At 43.3% G+C, this 19433-nt stretch overlaps 1 protein-coding gene across 2 annotated transcripts in view; it reads right to left on the minus strand.

Moving 5' to 3' along the window:
- Nucleotides 1-19433, minus strand: part of RNF31 (ring finger protein 31) — a 1258066-nt gene that overhangs the window by 1086966 nt on the left and 151667 nt on the right. For both annotated transcript variants that reach the window (XM_044058825.1, XM_044058826.1), the window contains exon 5: nucleotides 7072-7143. In XM_044058825.1, the coding sequence (XP_043914760.1) occupies nucleotides 7072-7143 (72 nt within the window). The remainder of the gene's footprint in view (nucleotides 1-7071; nucleotides 7144-19433) is intronic.

Genomic DNA, 19433 nt, shown 5'->3' on the forward strand with positions numbered 1-19433 from the left:
TGTGTTGAGACCATAGGATTTTTAGGTACCATTGAAGTTTCCTCATATGCAACTTTGCACATGGGATTCGTAGAATGCAAGATGCCATGAATCCCAGAGCCTGCAGGATTTTCCTTGCAGTTAGCCTGGTACAATTTGCTAGTGTCTTGAAGTATTGAGTTAGTTGCCCCTGTTTTTCTGGCGTAAGATAGGCCATCTGGGTGTTTGTGTCCAAATTGGCACCCAGGAAAATTATTTTCTGAGATGGCGTTAGCCTGGATTTCTCTTTGCTGACTGTGTACCCCAGAGAATTCAATAACCTTGTTACATAAGCCAGATGTTCCAGAAGTATGTGTTTGCTGTCTGCTTGGATCAGGCAGTCGTCCAAATAAGGGTATATTTGTATCCCTTGAAGTCTGCAGTAGGCAATTACTGATGCCAGGCATTTCGTGAATACTCTGGGCGCAGTAGATAAGCCAAAGGGCAATGCAGAGAATTGATATGGATTGAACCTGCAAGAAATCTGAGGTATCTTCTGCAAGCTTTGTCTGATTGGGACATGCAGGTATGCCTCCTTGAGGTCCAATGTTACCAGCCAAGACTCCTTGCCCAGCATGGGAAGAAGCTGCTGTAAAGTGAGCATCTTGAATTTTGGTACGAGTAGAAATGTGTTTAGGATGGAGAAGTCCAAAATGGGTCTCCAATCTGTTCCCTTCCTTGGTACCAGGAATAGTCTGGAATAAAAACCTTGACCTTATTCGTGAGTAGGTACCTCTTGAATTGCTTTCATGCCCATGAGCTTTGAAATTTGTATTTGAGCCTCTGCCCTTTGATTGTGTGGCAGGTTCAGCATGCCTCTCATTTTTGGAAGGGTGTGAAAATGAAATCTGTAGCCTCTGTTTATAATGTCCAGGATCCATTTGTCTTTTGTGACAATATGCCAATTTTTTGAAAATAATGCCAGCTTTCCTCCTAAGGGTGCTGCAATTTGAGCCTTGCTTGGCATGCAAAGGGAAAAGTCATTGGGTTTGTTTCCTGTATTGCTGTGAACTATCTTCGCCACCTCTTGGTGTTGGAGTTTGCCATTGTCTGCCTCTATACGATCCTTGAGATTGTCCCCTGCCCCTTGGGCGCCTGTATCTACCTCTTTGGGGCCTGTCCATGGCTGGAAAGGACCAATTTTTTGAAGGCCAATTTCTACTAAAACGTGGTGGTTGCACCTGTAGAAAATCTTTAACAGTTTGCATAGATTTAGCTTTTTCTTCCATTTTCCTTAGTACCTCCTCAGCATTAGCACCAAATAATACATCCTTTTGTAGAGGAGCATCTAGTAATTTAGCTTTGACATGATCAGGCAAGGTTTGTTCCCTAAGCCAGGCATATCTACGTATGACTGATCCTGTAACAGCAGCTCTACTTGAGGCCTCTAGAGCATCATAACCACATTGTAATGTGTGCTTACCCACTTGTTCTGCACTATGCATCATATCCTGCAACTCCTTCAAATCTGGTTGTTCAGGTTGCGACATTTTATTTTTCAATTGTGATAACAAAAACTGTTGATATTTAAGCATATGGAACTGACAGTTTAAGGCCCTCATGGCTAGGGTAGCCGAGGTATATACCTTTTTTCCCCACCTTTCTAAGGATCTAGAATCTCTCTCGGAAGGTAATGGATTCTTAGCAGTAGAGGCCTTCATTCCTTTGGGGCCCTGAGAAATGGTTTCTGGGTCAACAGTATGGCTTTTGTAAAGAAATTGGTGTGAGTTAGGAACTCTGTAGTACCTATCAGGCTTGACTGGGGCTGGAGGCAGGGAATCCGGATTAAGGCAGGCCTCCGAGTAAACATCATCAAGTATGTCCAAGACAGGAGGTATCGCCAGAGGTCTGTGCTGAGGTAGCAAAAGAAATTCCCTAAGCCTTTTCTTGGAATCTGAATAATCTTGGCCTTCCCAGGAGAAGTGTTCCCTCAAGGTATGCAAGGTTTCCCCGAATGAGAAATCATCTGGGGGGGATACAGAAGGAATGGACTCCTCTGCATCTGAATCTTCAAAAGGGGAGTAAGAATGTTCCCCCTCATCAGAATGCTCTGAAATAATGGAGCCCTGATCGGAAGAGGGTGATTCTTCCTCCACTCTGGGTCTCTTGTCTGGTGGGGGTTGGGAACCCCTGATAAGAGTAATTAAATCCTCAGCCATTTTAAGCATCTGCTTTTTAGGCATGGGGCCTGGAGATGGGCCCTGTGCAACAGGTCTCTTGGAGTGCATGGCTGATTTGGACTTAGTAAAGGCCTTGATGGAAAAGGAAGAGGAAGGTCTGAAGACACCATGGGTGGAGGTAGACCTGTCCACATTGTGAGGCTCAACACTAACAGTGGCTTCGGTAGCTGTAGTCAGGGTGTGGGCCGAGGAACCTGCGGCCTCGGTTACAGAGGACACCGCCAGAGAAGCGTTGTCGGTAGTCAGGGGCTGCATAGGCGCCTCGCTGAGAAGCAGACCACGTGTAGTCAGTTTTGGCGTGGTGTCGGTGGAGGCCGCGGATCTCGCATGTCGGTCCTTGTCCTTGCGTTTTTTGGACAAAACAGGAGTTGGAGTCTCCGACGACATTATATAGTTAAAAGTTTTCCCAAAAAAATGCTGGGCGAACTCTGCCCGACGCTTAAAAGTGCGTTTATTGAAACTAGCACAAAAGCGACAGCCCGAGACGTGGTCTGGGCCTAAACAAGGTATACAGAGGGAATGGAAATCCTTATGCGGTATTTGCTTCCCACAAGAAATACAATTGTTAACTTTGTCTGACATCGGTCTGAGGCAAGAAAAGTTTCCCCAACGGGGTACTTAGCTTTAAAGAAGACTTCGGTTTCCAAATTTTCGTAATTTCAGGAGCTGGCCGACCGGCACTTGCGAACTGTTTCTGCTTCGGGCACCGCGCGGCAAAAAAGACCGAAGAAAATGGCGTCGGCTGGTTCTTTTATACCCCTGTCATGGAAGAAGCGACAGCATCCGACGCAGAAATCCTAATACTCTGGTATTCTGGCCAACTGAGGGCTACCTGCAGGCAGATAACCCAAGTGTGATGACTGCAACAGTGAAACTCGAAGAACATCATAAGTGCTTAATTCAGCAATATAATCACACACACTTTCATCCGCCTTGCATCTAGGCTCACAAAATGTTTTTTCCGTAAGCTTCAGGTATTAACTTAAATGTGGGCCAGTAATCAAGCAGCCTGAATCCTCACCACTAACACTGGACAGGGATGTTCACTTGGAATAAAAATAGATACACACAGTATTTCCAGATGCAGCTCTCTGCATCAAGCAAAATTTCCCTTAACAGCACACAAGAAACACTCTCAGTCCAGGGTCTGGGTTTCTCTCCCACTCCCCAATAACACTCCCCACTGGTACAGCTATAGAGTCAGCAAAATGTCCAAGACAAGTCCCCCACCACTCCCTCTATGAAACCAGTGCTTTGTGTCACTGCTCCAAGCAGCTGACACACACTGTTTGAGATTTAATTTACACACACACACACACACACACACACACACACACACACACACACACACACACACACACACACACACACACACACACCTGGGAAAGGCTGGAACAGATTTACTAGCTATACCCCCTTCTACCAGACTATAAGGTAGTTACTGCCAACAGACACTCCAAAGCCAGCTACTCTAAGGCTCTTACAAGGGTACTCAATTACACTCAGTGAAATTAATATTAGTACAAATGGTAGTGTTTTGACCAATGCAGTAAGGCTTTCAGGGGTGGCCAGAGTCACCAAATAGACATAAGTACTCTTAAAGTTTAAAATATTCTCTAAAGGACCAGCCATGATGAAAAGTCTAAATATATTTAATAATAAATAAAAGAACATTAAAATACTAAATATCTATTTACAATAAACACCAGAGTTTCAAATCACAGGAAATATTAAAATAATACTGAAGAAAAAATTCACACTGATACAGAAAAACAGTACTTAACTAATCTTACTATATTTTCCTGACTGATCTAAATAATTACTATTCCTGGTTCACTTAATAGGGCAAGGCAAGATGAAGTGGGTGAGAGATACTTCTATGTCAGGTTCCAAGAAACAGACTGCCCTGATACCTCTCATCTGGTATTAATAACATGTTTATCCTAGATTACAATCACATACATCTGGCTATCTGACTTCTGGTTCTCATACTATCTCCACTGCCAGAAACTGAACCAGAATTAAGCAAATATGTGTTACCATATACACAGACAGAGCTTTGCTGAGATGTGTTGCAGCTTCTGGAAGTCATAAAACAATTTCAAACTTCTACCCTTCCAGAGTAGCAATTAGTTTACTGCTAAAGACAATGCAGAAGGATTCCTGGTACTTGTTTCCACAGACATTTGTCTCTGGTTGCAATCAACACTGTAAGATACAATCTTTATGGCCTGAATTAAGTAATTTAATTTCTTACTATTTTTCAAGGTTACCTGGACCAAGACTAACCTCTTCTCTTCTAGTATTGTCTGTTAAAACATATACATTTAATCAGTTACAATACAGTCAGGACTCACTGTTGGTACATTTTTAACACAAGCAGCTTCATAAATACATTTTTTATCACAAGCATCTGTACAAATCAGTTTGATATACAAATGACATACAATTCTTAACAAAATTCCAAGTAGCTATACTGGCATATGTTACACATCCAATGCCCTACTTCTTCTGGCATAACTGGCAATACCTCACAGTGCCACAGTCACTTTTAACAGACAGGGTTAATGCTAGTAAAGAAATATGTCTTGCTTACCACAAAGTCATCTGCATACACAATACAGTTAATATGTGGAAGATTCAAAGGAAACCTAGCGATCAACAAGGCAAAAAGTATAGGTCCTAATAATGATCTTTGAACACCACTGGTAAGCATACTTGTTTTAGAACAGAAGTTAATCTATTACGGCAGATCTTGGACCATCCAACAGACAACTTGAAATGAAATGTCACAAGTCGGTCTGTCAAGTAATAGGTAAGGATCAGTGGTTTCAAAAGCTCTAAGAAAATTGGTCACATTAAGAACCTACTCTCATCTATGGATACATTTGACTGGTTGTGGAAAAGACTGTTGTCAGTGTGCTATATCTATAACAAAGGCAATAGTGCTTGACTGGCAAGAGTTATATTTTGAACCTATTCTAGTTTTTAATTATAAATAATTTTCCCAAATTTTTAGATAAGGAACAGATACTGGTCACTGGTCTGTAATCAATGGTATCTGAAGGCAATGGAAACACTGGGAGTGGAATAATGACAGTATGCTTAAAACTGTGTGGTATTATGTTTCAGGATAGAGTTGGACTATAAATCAGATTAAGAATTTTAGGGCATACAATGACATTGAGGGTTATGATCCAGCTGATTTTCTGAAGTAGTTTCACTGCTGTGTTTTGCCTGTAGATTTGAAGTAGAAGTGAGGGCATTGTATTAGTTTATGGAAAGGAATAGAAGGGTTTATGCTTGCTGTGTAGTAAAAGTGGAATTGTAAGTGGAGGTGGAAAGAAAACTGCATGTTTAATAGCATATCTTGGGACTTAACTTTAGAATCTAATTCTGTTGGCCACTTTTCCATTCCTTTTAAGCCTTGTCTCTGTTTCTTAAGAAAGCTCTTAAGTCAGCTGTCAACCAATATAAGTATTACCTTTAACTCTTATTATAAATATGTCTTGGATTGGAATAAGGTCATAGATCACTGAAAAAAAAGCTGATGTTGGGCACACATTGGACCAGTCTATTAGTTTTGATTCTGCTAATAGCAAAGACTCAGTTTTCAGGAAAGGGGACTCCACTGATGGCTCTCTCTTTGTGTAGGTAGCTTCCCCTATTTTGATTTCTTGTGTCCTATCCGTGAGCCAGCTGGCAATCTAGCAGATGACATAGAGGTTTATTCCCAGTTTAGTTAGCTTTTCTACTATGCCTGACGATGAGATTATGTCAAAAGCTTTGGTCAGGTACAGGTATATATTGTGTAGCATTTTACATTCAAACATTGCTTTGGTGACCTTTTCATGATACTGATCTGTTTCATCAGGGACCCAACTTTGGAACACACTCAAATCAATGGTAGGCTCAACCAGGGTAATAGGATGAAGCATCCAGCAGCCAGTTCTCCTATATTGGGGTGGGCTCAGGGAAAGCCACTGCCTGTACAGCTGTTGGTAGAGACTAGAATCCTCACAGGCAGCCAACCTACATAACTGGAAGGGTGGAAGGATGTTGCAATGTCAGTACACATGCTGCTCTCCTAATCTGGGGAATTTAACCAGATGCAATTTACATGGAAGTGCCCCAATGATATCCCTAACTCTCAAAGCATTACAAAATGAGTACTGTAAGATGAACTCCCATTAATTTCTCAGGTAGTGTAACTGGTGATGAGGTATGTTGGGTGTATCCAGGAAATAAGCAACTTGGGGATTCAGGAATAACTGGGAGCAGGGTAACTGGGAGAATAGCCAGAGGGTTAAATGAGGTTGGATGTGGACAGGGTGAAGAAATGTATTTGCATCAATCATATTTTTCAATCACTGAAAAAAATATATATACATTACTGGCATTTCCTGCTTATAAGTGCTATTAATATATGAATATATTATTATCACTATATTAATAATTGGATTACAATTAATGTATTAGTATTAGAATACATAATATTATGAAATATTAATATTAGTATTATTAGTATTGTAAGTCCAGTAATAACAAAACAAAAAATAAATGCAGTACTGCACAAAGCATAGGAAAACAGCAGCAGAAGAATTACAATGTGAAGAAGAATATTCTCGACAGCAGTTCAACTGAGTGAGGCTAAGGGAAACAACAAAGTTGAGATTTAAACTGAACAGGCAAAATGCAAATGCAGAGTAAAAGTACATATATTGTTCCTCTTTCCCATAAAGTACTGCAAGACATGGGCATCACATGCATTCTGAGAAGCTAAACATGCTACTACATTTTTGTTCCTTGGCAGTCCAAAAAAAAATAAATAAATTCATGAGACACTGGGCACTGTCTATACTGACAGACATACCTCCTTAGCCTCAGAGTTTAGGATCTGCTGGGAGATGACTTGTCTGAAAGCTTCAGGATGAGGATGGGTACCCTGAAAGACAATAAGAATCATAAGATAATTGTTTTGCATAACATTCAGTGCCAAGTTCATTTGCAATGCAAGCTGAGATTTTTTTTTTTTTTACATGTTCCTCAATTCCTAAAATTCATCTTATTTAAAGTGAGAATGTCAGTCAAGGTTGGTACAACAAAACAAACTGAAACAAGATGTGTGCACTCTAGTTCAGATCAGGAATAAAGGGCAACACAGTGAAATGAGGTCAGGAGTGATGCTGAATTATGACAGTGTATTCAAGATAACAGACAAAGGCACAATATCATCCTAGTCTGGCGGTTTCAATGTTCCCTCCAAGTTCTCAGTCTGACTAGTGATATCTCTCAAAGTGTAAGTATGTGACCTAGCAGCAGTCCCCTACCAAGGATATAGTCCAGACTGCAGCAGTAGTTAGCATACGGTAAGATTTAATACTAGGGGAATTGATGAGGTCAGTAGTAAACCATGCAACATTTTGCTGGCCTGCAAACAGAGCACCAAATGTTTGCTTCCCCATGCCAGCACACAAGGTTCAACTCCATTTTTTGGCTTTATAATTATTCCTCACATCTGTGTGAAACTGTTTTTCCCCACCCCCCTCATTTCCTGCCTTGTCTTCAGCTGATATAATTGAGCTAGTGTTGTGTCCTGTTAATTAACAATCTGCATTCAAACTGGAACCTTAGTTTGAGAGACAGCCTTACAGAACTATCTGCAAATATATAGAGCTGAGTATATATTTTCTGTATTATTCTGTATTACAGAGCTAAATTGTTTGATTAGATATCTGTGTCTTACTGCTCTGCAAATATACAGAGAACAGTATATATTTTTTGGCTTTATAATTATTCCTCACATCTGTGTGAAACTGTTAAATTTGGTGGCTTTTGCAGTGCCCACCCCACTGTAGATTTGGTCTAAGACACTCCCCCAGGCCCATCTCTTTACCACATTCTACCTAATAAACCCTTTCTGCACTTGCTTTTAGTCCTTTTTAATTTAATTACATTTTTTCAAACTGTGTGTGGACTAATATTGCTACATATTCAAGTGTGCCAGCTTGCACTGCATGAGAATTGTATTTACTACTGCTTTTGCTACTTTTCTGAAAAAAAAAATTTCATCTGCTTTTACTGTACTTGTGTTTCTTCCTACTTTATTTTGCTTTTGCGTCATCTTAAAAGTACTCAATTGTATTTATTACTGCTTGGTGTAACTCATTCTAAGCCTTTTGGTTTAAACACTTGGGCTTCGGACCAGTTGTTTGCACAGAGAGGGTTTGTGGTCTGCACTGTAGTGGCAGAACAGGTAGCTTACATCCTTCTAAGTTGGGAACTGCTGATTGAGGGATCAGTGTCTGTTATTCTAAAAGTGTATTAATTCTGGTTTAAGCACTTGGGCTTTCAGGCCAGTTATTTTACATTAAGAGGGTTTGTGGTCTGCACTCTTGTGGGAGGAGAGGCTGGACTCTGCCCTTCTGAGCTGGGAATTTCTGGTTAAAGGCTTATAATGCATGCATATCTGAACTGCTTCTTACTGAAGTTGGTGCGCCTTGTTTGCTGTGGCACAGACTGGATTAGGGCCTGCTGGATCTAGCTTTGTTTGTGTAACTTGAGCACTAATCCAGGCATTCTTTAAAATATTCAATTATATTTATTACTGCTTGGTAGTAACTTGATTAAAGTGTAGCTATCATTCTAAGTCTTTTGGATTAAGCACTTGGGCTTCAGACCAGTTGTTTTACATTAGGAAGGTTTGTGGCATGCACTGTGGTGGCAGGACAGGTAGCTTTCATCCTTCTAAGTTGGGAACTGCTGATTGAGAGCCCAGTGTCTGTTAATCTTGAAGTGTATTAGTTCTGGTTTAAGCACTTGGGCTTCAGGCCAGTTATTTTACATTAAGAAGGTTCATGGTCTGCACTCTTGTGGGAGAAGAGGCTGGACTCTGCCCTTCTGAGCTGGGAATTTCTGGTTAAAGGTTTATAGTGCCTGAATATTTGAACTGTATCTTACTGAAATTGGTACACCTTGTTTGCTGTAGCATAGACTAGATCCAGGCCTGCTGAATCTAGCTTTGTTTGTATGCTTGTTATTTCCCTGGAACGCTAATTCCACCTAAAACGTGGCTTCTCAGCGCTTCTGTGGATCCCTAGTGATATTTGCATTGCTTACTGTACTTATTTCCTTGTTTCACTTGAAAGAAAGTTACTGTTTGTCATTTTTGCATTTAAGTTACCTGTAACACATTGCACTTAAGTTACCTGGCACTTGCTCACTAAAGCAATTAAATAAGTCAGCACTAAAAATTAAAAGCACTACACCCTCACTCCCCATTGGCCCTTGTTTTCAATTATAAAGGAATTCCCAATATTATTCTAGCATGTCCAAAGGTCAGTTGTCAATCTCCTCTCCGGTCCAGCTGGTGAATCTGGGAATCTTGAGGCAATGTTACAACTGCCTCATGTACACAGACAACCCTCTCCTCCTCCCAACAAATTCCAACACATGTGAGAGATGCAACCATATAGCCAAACTGGAGGCTAAGCCCTCTCAACTCAGTACTGGCATAACCAGTCAGGAGGAGAAGGAAAAGTACAGTTTTGTACCTACCATAAATGTAGATGTTCGAGTACACATACAGCTGCAGTCTTCACACTTGGGTTATCTGCCGTCAGGCGGTTCCTCGGTCGGCCGAATTCCAAAGTCTTGGTCCGGCATCGGTTGTCGTCGCTTCCTCCCTGACGTCAGTGCAGCAGGGGTATAAAAGAGGCAGCCGACGCCATTTTCTTCAGTCTTTCTTGCCCCAGATGTCAGGTGCCCCCAGAAAGGAAGGCAATACATAATGTTATGCAAACATACATAAGTAAAAAGTAAAAAACAGTAGTTGCAAGCAAATACACCACAAAAGGAGTACCCCAAATAGGTGGTATGTAGAGGGTGTTTGTAAAAAACCTAGTTGTAGTCTTAAGAGGGGATGGAGGGAGGGTAACCTGGACTGCAGCTGTATGTGTACTCGAACATCTACATTTATGGTAGGTACAAAACTGTACTATGTTCTTCGTACAGACAGCTGCAGTCATCACACTTGGGTAGAATCCCAAAGCTAAGAAAGGGTGGCTGGTACTAGGCTGAATTAGGAGGGGCTAGAATGCCCTGCAGGACTGCTGTGGCAAAGCCCGCTCTAGATTTTGAGTAAAGTGGAAGGTGGTAGTGTTTGGAGAAAGTGTGTACTGAACTCCAAGTAGCTGCTTCCAGAATGTCTTTGGTAGGGACCCCCCTGAGGAAGGCTGCTGAGGTAGCTGTGGCCCTGGTGGAGTGGGATCTGATGTATACAGGCACTGGTTTCCCAGTAACAAAAGTGTATGCAGTGGGCTATCCACTTTGAGATAGTTTGTTTGGAAATAGCTTTTCCTTGAGTACCTGTAGCATAGGACACAAAGAGTTGGTCAGATTTCCTGAATGACTTTGTTCTGTTCAAGTAATAGCGAAGTTGCCTGTGAATGTCCAAGGAGTGGAGAAGCCTCTCCTCTTTGTTCTGTGGATTAGGGTAAAAGGTAGGTAAATGAATAGTCTGATTCAAAGCCACACTGGATACTACCTTTGGCATGAAGGTAGGGTTGGTTCTTAAACAGACCCTGTCCTGATGGAAGATGATAAATGGTGGCACAGCCATGAGTGCCTGTAATTCCGAAACCCTGCGTGCTGAGGTAATAGCCAAAAGCAAGGCTGTTTTCCATGACAAGTATTGCAGCTGTGCTGAAGAGGCTGGCTCGAAAGGAGGCAGTGTTAGCTTCTCCAATACAAAATTGAGGTCCCAAGGTGGAGCTGGCGGTTTCCGTGGTGGTTTTATATTTTTTGCCCCTCGGAGGAACTGCCTTAAAAGAGGGTGTGAGAATAAGGGAGGATCCGTGTTGTATTGTGCTGAAATGGCTGAAGCATGGATCTTGATGGAAGAGAAGGAAAGGCCACTGTTTAATATTTCAGCTAGGTACTCTAAGATCTGGGGTATATTCATTACCCAAGGATTCTGGCCCTTTGCTTGATTCCAGGAACAAAAGCGTTTCCATTTGTCAGAGTAGGTTTTTCTAGTAGAGGGTCTCCTGGCTTCCAGGATGACTTTCTGTACCTCCTTGGAGAGGAGAGACTGTTAGCAAATGAAGGTATTTTCCATGCAGCTAGATTCAGAGTTTTGAGCTGGCTGTGAATTGTCTTGTAGTTGTGCTGTGACAGTAGAAGAGGAACCTGTGGAAGGGTCCATGGTAGTGACTGTGAGAGGTTCTTTAGGAGAGGATACCAGTGCTGTCGTGGCCAGTCTGGAGCAATGAGAATCATTTGTAGTCTCTCTGCCTTGGCTTTTAGTAGAACTTTGGTCAGTAGAAGCAGAGGCGGGAAGGCATAGACTGTCAATGCTGTCCATTTGAGAGAGAGCGTCCACTTTCCAGGCCTTGGGATGATAGGTCCTTGTGCAGAATTTTTCCAACTGGTAATTTTTGTGAGTAGCAAATAGATTTATGTCCAGCTGCCCCCATGCTTTGGTTATCGTTGAGAAGACTTGGGAATGCAGCTTCCATTCGTGAGGGTCTGTCATGTTTCTGCTTAAGCTGTCTGCCAGGGTGTTTTCCTTTCCTGGTATGAACTGTGCCTGTAGTTGAACCTGCAATTCCAATGCTGTGTTCCACAGGGTCATAGCTTGTCTGCACAGGGGGTAGGAATGTGTCCCTCCCTGCTTGTTTATGTACCACATGACTGTGGTGTTGTCTGTCCTTATTAGAAGCCGTCCTGGATGCAGAAGGTCCTTGAAAGTCATAAGAGCATTTTGCACAGCTAGCATCTCTTTTTGGTTGATGTGCAGGTGCATTTGGTTTTGGTTCCATTTTCCCTGGATGCCCTGATTTGCCATGTGTGCTCCCCAGGCGTAGTCTGAGGCGTCTGTTATGATGATTTGGTCTGCTTGTGGCATACAAAAAGGGAGACCCATGTTTGTTTGGCATGCTCGAGCCCACCCCAGGAATTCCTTTTGAATACATGGAATAAGTGGTAAAATTGTTTCCAAGCTGTGGCTGTGTTGAAACCATAAGCTTTTTAGGTACCACTGAAGTTTCCTCATATGCAGCTTTGCAAATGGTAGTAGTAGGATGCAAGATGCCATGAATCCCAGAGCCTGCAGGAATTTCCTTGCAGTTAGCCTGGTTAAAGTTGCCATTTTGTTGAAGTATTGAGACAGTTGCCCTTGTTTCTCTGGCATCTGGGTCGTTGTATTTAAGCTGGCACCCAGGAAAATTATCTCTTGAGAGGGTATTAGTTTTGATTTCTGTTTGTTCACTGTGTACCCCAAGCAATTTAGTAGTTGTATGACAAACGCCAGATGCTGCAGTAGAGTATCCTTGCTGTCCGCTTGGATCAGGCAGTCGTCCAGATATGGGTAGATTTGTATTCCTCGTTGTCTGCAGAAAGCAATTACTGATGCCAGGCATTTAGTAAATACTCTGGGCACAGTAGATAAGCCAAAGGGCAGTACAGAGAATTGATAATGGGTTGAACCTGCAAGAAATCTGAGGTATCTTCTGCAATCTTGTCTGATAGGGACATGCAGGTATGCCTCCTTGAGGTCCAACGTTACCAGCCAAGACTCCTTGCCCAGCATGGAAAGAAGCCGCTGTAGTGTGAGCATCCTGAATTTTGGTACCTCTAGATGTGTGTTTAGAATAGATAGGTCTAAGATGGGTCTCCAGTCTTTGTCCTTCCTTGGTACCAGAAATAGCCTTGAATAAAAACCTTGACCTTGTTCTTTTGCAGGTACCTCTTGAATTGCTTTCATGTCTATGAGAGCTGAGATTTGTTTTTGTGCCTCTGCCCATTGATTTTGTGGCAGGTTTGGCATGCCTCTCATTTTTGGAAGGGTGTGAAAGTGGAACCTGTAGCCTCTGTCTATAATTTCCAGAATCCATTTGTCCTTTGTAACAATGTGCCAGTTGTTTGAAAATAAGCCTAGTTTTCCGCCCAAAGGTGCTGCCATAATAGTCTTGTTTGGCAGGCGTAGGGGAAAGTCATTGCATCTGTTTTCTAAATGACTGTGGCCTATCTTCTCCACCTCTAGGGCCTGGAGCTTGCCATTGCTTACCTCTGTAAGATCCTTGTTGTTGTCCTCTACCCCTGGGGCATCTGTATCTGCCTCTTTGAGGTCTGTCCATGGCTGGAAAGGACCAATGTTTGGAAGGCCAATTTCTGCTGAAGCGTGGAGGCTGCACCTGTAAAAAATCTTTAACTGTCTGCATAGATTTTGCTTTTTCCTCCATTTTCTTTAGTACCTCTTCGGCCTTAACACCGAATAATACATCTTTCTGTAGTGGTGCGTCCAACAACTTTGCCTTGACAAGACCTGGTAGGGTTTGCTCTTCGAGCCAAGCATGTCTACGTATGACAGACCCTGTGACAGCAGCCCTGCATTAGGCTCCTAAAGCATCAAAACCACACTGTAAGGTATGCTTCCCCACTTGTTCTGCTCCATGCAACAAATCCTGCAACTCTTTCAAATCTGGTTGTTCTGCTTGTGTCATTTTGTTTTTCAGCTGAGATAGTAAAAACTGCTGGTACTTTAACATATGGAATTGACAATTTAATGCTCTCATGGTTAAAGTGGCAGATGTATACACCTTTTTCCCCCACCTTTCCAATGATCTTGAATCTCTCTCTGAAGGTAAAGGTTTTTTTGCAGTGGAGGCCTTAATCCCTTTAGGGCCCTGTGAAATAGTTTCTGGGTCAGCAGTAGGGCTTTTATAAAGAAACTGGTGTGAATCCGGAACCCGGTAATACCTGTCTGGCTTTACAGGAGCAGGGGGTAAAGAGTCTGGATTAAGACTGGCTTCTGCGTACACATCATCCAAAATGTCTAAGACTGGAGGAATAGCCAGAGGCCTACGCTGGGAAAGCAGCAGGAATTCCCTGAGCCTTTTCTTTGAATCTGAGTAATCTTGGCCTTCCCAATGGAAGTGCTCTCTCAGTGTATGCAGGGTTTCCCCAAAAGAATAATCCTCAGGGGGGAAGACAGAGGGAATGGACTCTTCAGCATCAGAATCTTCAAAAGGGGAGTAGGCATAATCCTGGTCCTCAGAAAGGTCTGAGGCAATAGAAATCTGGTCTGAGGAAGGGGAGTCTTCCTCCAGCCTGGGTCTTTTGTCTGAGGGGGGTTGAGAACCCCTGATAAGTGAGATCAAATCCTCAGCCATTTTAAGCATTTGTTTTTTAGGCATGGGGCCTTGAGGGGCGGACTGAGAACCTGTTTTTTTGGTTTTCAATGGAGTTTTAGATTTAGTGAACGATTTGATAGAAAAGGTGGAAGGCCTGAAAACACCTTCAGAAATGGCTGGCCTAGGTAAATTTTCCGTCTCACCACTAAGAGTGATGTCGGTACCTACAGTGGTAATGGAGGTTGAGGAACCTGCAGCCTCGGGTACTGTGGACGCCGGTAAAATGGTGTCACTGGTTGGCAGGGGCTGCGTAGGCACCTCGCTGAGAACCGGAGAACTGGCAGTCGGCCTAAGCGAGGCCTCAGTACTCGGAGCAGGCCTCGGGTGCCTGTCCTTATCCTTGCGTTTTTTTACTTAAAACTGGCGTCGGAATGTCCGACGACATAGTATAATTACATTTTTTACCAAAGAAATGAAGGGCGAACTCTGCCCGGCGCTTGATAGTGCGCTTGTTAAATCTAGCACAAAAACGACAGGCCGAGATGCCGTGGTCTGGCCCTAAGCAAGGTATACAGTAAGAGTGGAAATCTTTATGAGGTATTTTCTTCCCACAAGAAATACAATTATTAACTTTGTCTGACATCGGTCTGAGGCAAGAAAAGTTTCCCCAACGGGGTACTTAGCTTTATAGAAGACTTCGGCTGAAACACTTTCTCGTAAATCTCAGGAGCTGGCCGACCGACACTTGCGAACTGCTTCTGCTTCGGGCACCGCGCGGCAAAAAAGACTGAAGAAAATGGCGTTGGCTGCCTCTTTTATACCCCTGCCGCACTGACGTCAGGGAGGAAGCGATGACAACCGACGCCAGACCAAGACTTTGGAATTCGGCCGACCGAGGGACCGCCTGACGGCAGATAACCCAAGTGTGATGACTGCAGCTGTATGTACAAAGAACATCCACACTCACTACAATTCCAGTCTCACATAGATCTACCACGACAGCAAACCAAACACATAATCACACAAAAACATACTCGGAGACTCTAAATAAAGATCTGCCTAAGCAGCAGAGACCTCCAAAGCAGACACCCAAGCAAGCGCTACCCCAAAACAAAACACGTGCAACACATAGCTCACAAAGCCAGTGTGCCGAACAGTCACAGCCCTTAAGGCTAAACACACCTGATACACTTGTAATAGGTGACTCTATCGTCAGGCACACTGACGTCCCGCTCACCAGGCTGAACAAGGAGAAGGTCACGGTGAGCAGCCTGTTGGGCGCTAGGATCCACCACATAACACAAGCACTCAGGTCACTCCAAGGCAAGTACAAATATGACTGAGTCATTGTCCATGCTGGTGTGAATGACCTGAGACATACCTCCCTGGACTACATGAAAAGAGACATAGAGGAGCTCTCTGAGCATGTAGCCCAGGCCAGTATGACCCTGACCTTGAGTAGCATCTTACCTTCACCAAGAATGATGCCACAATATGAAGACAAGATGATCAATTTCAACAATTGGCTCAAGTATTGGTGTCATTCAAAGGGGATCCAATGCCTGTTAGCCTGGGATTATATGCTTGACAAGCCATGATGCTTCACTAGGGACGGCTTGCGCCTGTCACCCCTGGGCTTTCGGATATTGGCAAAGGCTCTTGCTACCCCCATAGTGCCTTTTTTAGGCAAGGCTCAAAAGACAAACCCACCTCCATAGGTATCACAAGGGATAAGAAACTAAGAGTAATGCTACTCAACGCCAGAAGTCTAAACCTCAAGATGCATGCACTCGAAACCCTCCTTAGCATGGAGAAAGTACAGTTTTGTACCTACCATAAATGTAGATGTCCGATAGGTATGCATCTGCAGTCCTCACATATGGGTTGTCCTGCCTCAGGCAGCCCTTCAGTCGGCCGGATTCCAAAGTCTGGGTCCGGCGTCGGCTGATGTCGCCTTTCCCGGCGTCAGGCGCCTGGGGTATAAAAGCGTCAGCCGACGCCATCTTCCTCAGTTTTTCTTGCCCCAGATGCCAGGTGCCCTCTAAGGAAGGCTAAATTTGGAGAAATTCAATCAATTCCAAACATGCACAGAAATATATATATATATATATATATATATATATATATATATATATATATATATATATATATATACATAAAACAAATACACCATAATAGATAACCCCAGCTAGCTATGAGAGGGATAAGTACCCAAGAAATACCACAGAGGGGAAGGAGGGAGGGTAAACCTGACTGCAGATGCATACCTATCGGACATCTACATTTATGGTAGATACAAAACTGTACTATGTCCTTCAAGGATGCATTTGCAGTCCTCACATATGGGTAGAATACCATAGCCAATCTGGGGATGGTAGGATCTATGTAAAGGATGGTGTAGCTAAAATGCCCTGCAGGACTGCCGTAGCAAAGCCTGCTCTGGATCTGGAATATAAAGGTAAATTGTAATGCTTGGAAAATGTATGCACGGAGCTCCATGTAGCAGCTTCTAAAATGTCCTTGGTAGCCACCCCTCTTAAGAAGGCTGTGGAGGTGGCTGTGGCTCTGGTGGAATGAGGTCTAATGTTAGCTGGCACCGTTTTGCCATGAAAGGAGTAACAAAAACGAATGCAATTTCCTATCCATTTTGAAATTGTCTGTTTGGAAATTGCTTTTCCTTGTGCACCAGCACCATATGCTACAAACAGCTGGTCAGTTTTTCTGTAACTTTTAGTTCTGTCCAAGTAGTAGCGCAACTGTCTGTGAATGTCCAGGGTATGCAGAAGTTTCTCCCCTTTGTTTTGTGGATTTGGAAAGAAGGTAGGCAGGTGAATAGCTTGGTTCAATGAGACCCTGCATACCACCTTTGGCATAAATGAAGGATTGGTTCTCAATGAGACTCTGTCCTGATGAAAAATAAGAAATGGTTGTACTGCCATGAGGGCCTGTAACTCAGATACTCTTCTTGCTGAGGTTATGGCCAGAAGGAAGGCAGTCTTCCAAGACAGGAACTGTAGTTCCGAAGATGCTGCTGGTTCAAAGGGAGGCAATGTTAGTTTTTCCAACACGAAGTTAAGGTTCCATGTAGGCACTGGTGGTTTCCTTGGAGGATTGATGTTTTTAATTCCTCTTAGAAACTGTCTTAGGAGAGGATGAGAGAAGACAGGTGGATCAGTATTGTATTCTGCTGAAATTGCTGAAGCATGAATTTTAATGGAAGAGTAAGACAGGCCATTGTGGAACATTTCTGCCAAGTATTCCAGGATATGTGCCATGTTCATCACTGTCGCATCTAGGCCCTTTGTGGTGCTCCAAGTGCGAAATCTTTTCCATTTTGCTGAGTAAGCCTTTCTTGTGGAAGGCCTGCGAGCTTCCATGATGATATCCTTCACTCTCTTGGATAGCTTATCCTGGGAAAGAGTCAAGGTATTCTCCAGGCTGTTAGTTGCAAGGTTTTCAGGTTGGAATGCAGAGTTTTGTAATTGTGCTGTGTCAGGAGAAGTGGCCACTGAGGAAGAGGCCACGGTTTTGTGCGTGACATGCTCTTTAGCAGTGGGTACCAGTGCTGTCTTGGCCAGTCCGGAGCTATCAGAATCACTTTTGGCTGCTCTGTCCTGATTTTCAGTAAGACCTTGGTCATTAATGGAAGAGGTGGAAATGCATACACTGTTAGAGTTCTCCAGCTGAAAGAGAGGGCGTCCACTTTCCATGCTTGTGGGTGGTATGTCCTTGAGCAGAATTTCTTCAGCTGATGGTTGTGGTGGGAGGCAAAAAGATCTATGTCCGGCCTCCCCCATGATTGTGTTATCTGAAGGAAGATGTCTGGGTGCAGCATCCATTCGTGTGCATCCATGATATTTCTGCTTAGGCTGTCCGCCAGTATATTGTCTTTTCCTGGCACAAACTGTGATTGCAGCTGTATATTGAGTTTTAGGGAAAGTTCCCATAGATTCATTGCCAGTCTGCAAAGAGGGTAGGAATGGGTACCTTCTTGCTTGTTTATGTACCACATAACTGTGGTGTTGTCTGTCCTTATTAGCAGGTGGCCTTGATGCAGAAAGAGTTTGAAGGCCTCGATTGCATGTATCACTGCCAGCATTTCCTTTTGGTTTATGTGCATGCATAGCTCCTTTTGTGACCATAGTCCTTGAATACATCTGCCCTCCATGTGTGCTCCCCAACCGTGGTCTGAAGCATCCGTTGTGATGGTTTGGCTGGCTATTGGTTTGCTGAAGGGCAGACCCCTGTTTGACTGGCTTGCTTGAGCCCACCACAGAAATTCCTTTTGGAGGCATGGAATGAGTGGGATCAAAGTTTCTAAGCTGTGACTGTGCTGAGTCCATAAACTGCTTACATACCATTGTAGTTTCCTCATATGCAGCCTTGCTTGTGGAATCAGAAGAATGCAAGATGCCATGTAACCCAGGGCCTGCAGGATTTTCCCTGCAGTCAGCTGAGTTTGTCTTGTCAGATTCTTGAAGTAATCCGGTAGTTGTCTTTGTTTTTCTTCTGTGAGAAAAGCCATTTGGGTGGTTGTGTCTAGATCCGCACCCAGAAAAGTTATTCTTTGGGATGGAACAAGTCTTGATTTGTGAATGTTGACTGTATACCCTAAGGCCTGAAGTAGGTGGATGGCATAATTCAAGTGTTTTACCAAAGTTTGTTGGCTGTCCGCTTGTATAAGGCAGTCATCCAGATATAGGTATATTTGAATCCCCTGAAGTCTGCAGTGTGCAATTACTGATGCCAGGCATTTCGTGAATACTCTGGGCACAGTAGATAAGCCAAAGGGCAATGCTGAGAATTGATAATGCTCTAAACCTGCAAGAAATCTGAGGTGTCTTCTGCAACTTTGTCTGATAGGGACATGCAGGTATGCCTCCTTGAGGTCTAGGGTTACCAGCCAAGACCCCTTGCCCAGCATGGGAAGGAGTTGCTGTAGAGTCAGCATTTTGAATTTTGGCACAATGAGATAAGTATTCAGTGCGGACAAGTCGAGAATAGGCCTCCATTGTTTTTCTTTTCTTGGAACAAGGAATAGTCTGGAATAAAATCCTTGGCCTTGTTCTGAAAGAGGAACCTTTTCTATAGCTTTCATTTG

Source organism: Protopterus annectens, chromosome 16.part0 (genome assembly GCF_019279795.1).
Source record: "Protopterus annectens isolate FY-2018-M chromosome 16.part0, PAN1.0, whole genome shotgun sequence".
Taxonomy (NCBI): Eukaryota; Metazoa; Chordata; order Ceratodontiformes; family Protopteridae; genus Protopterus; species Protopterus annectens.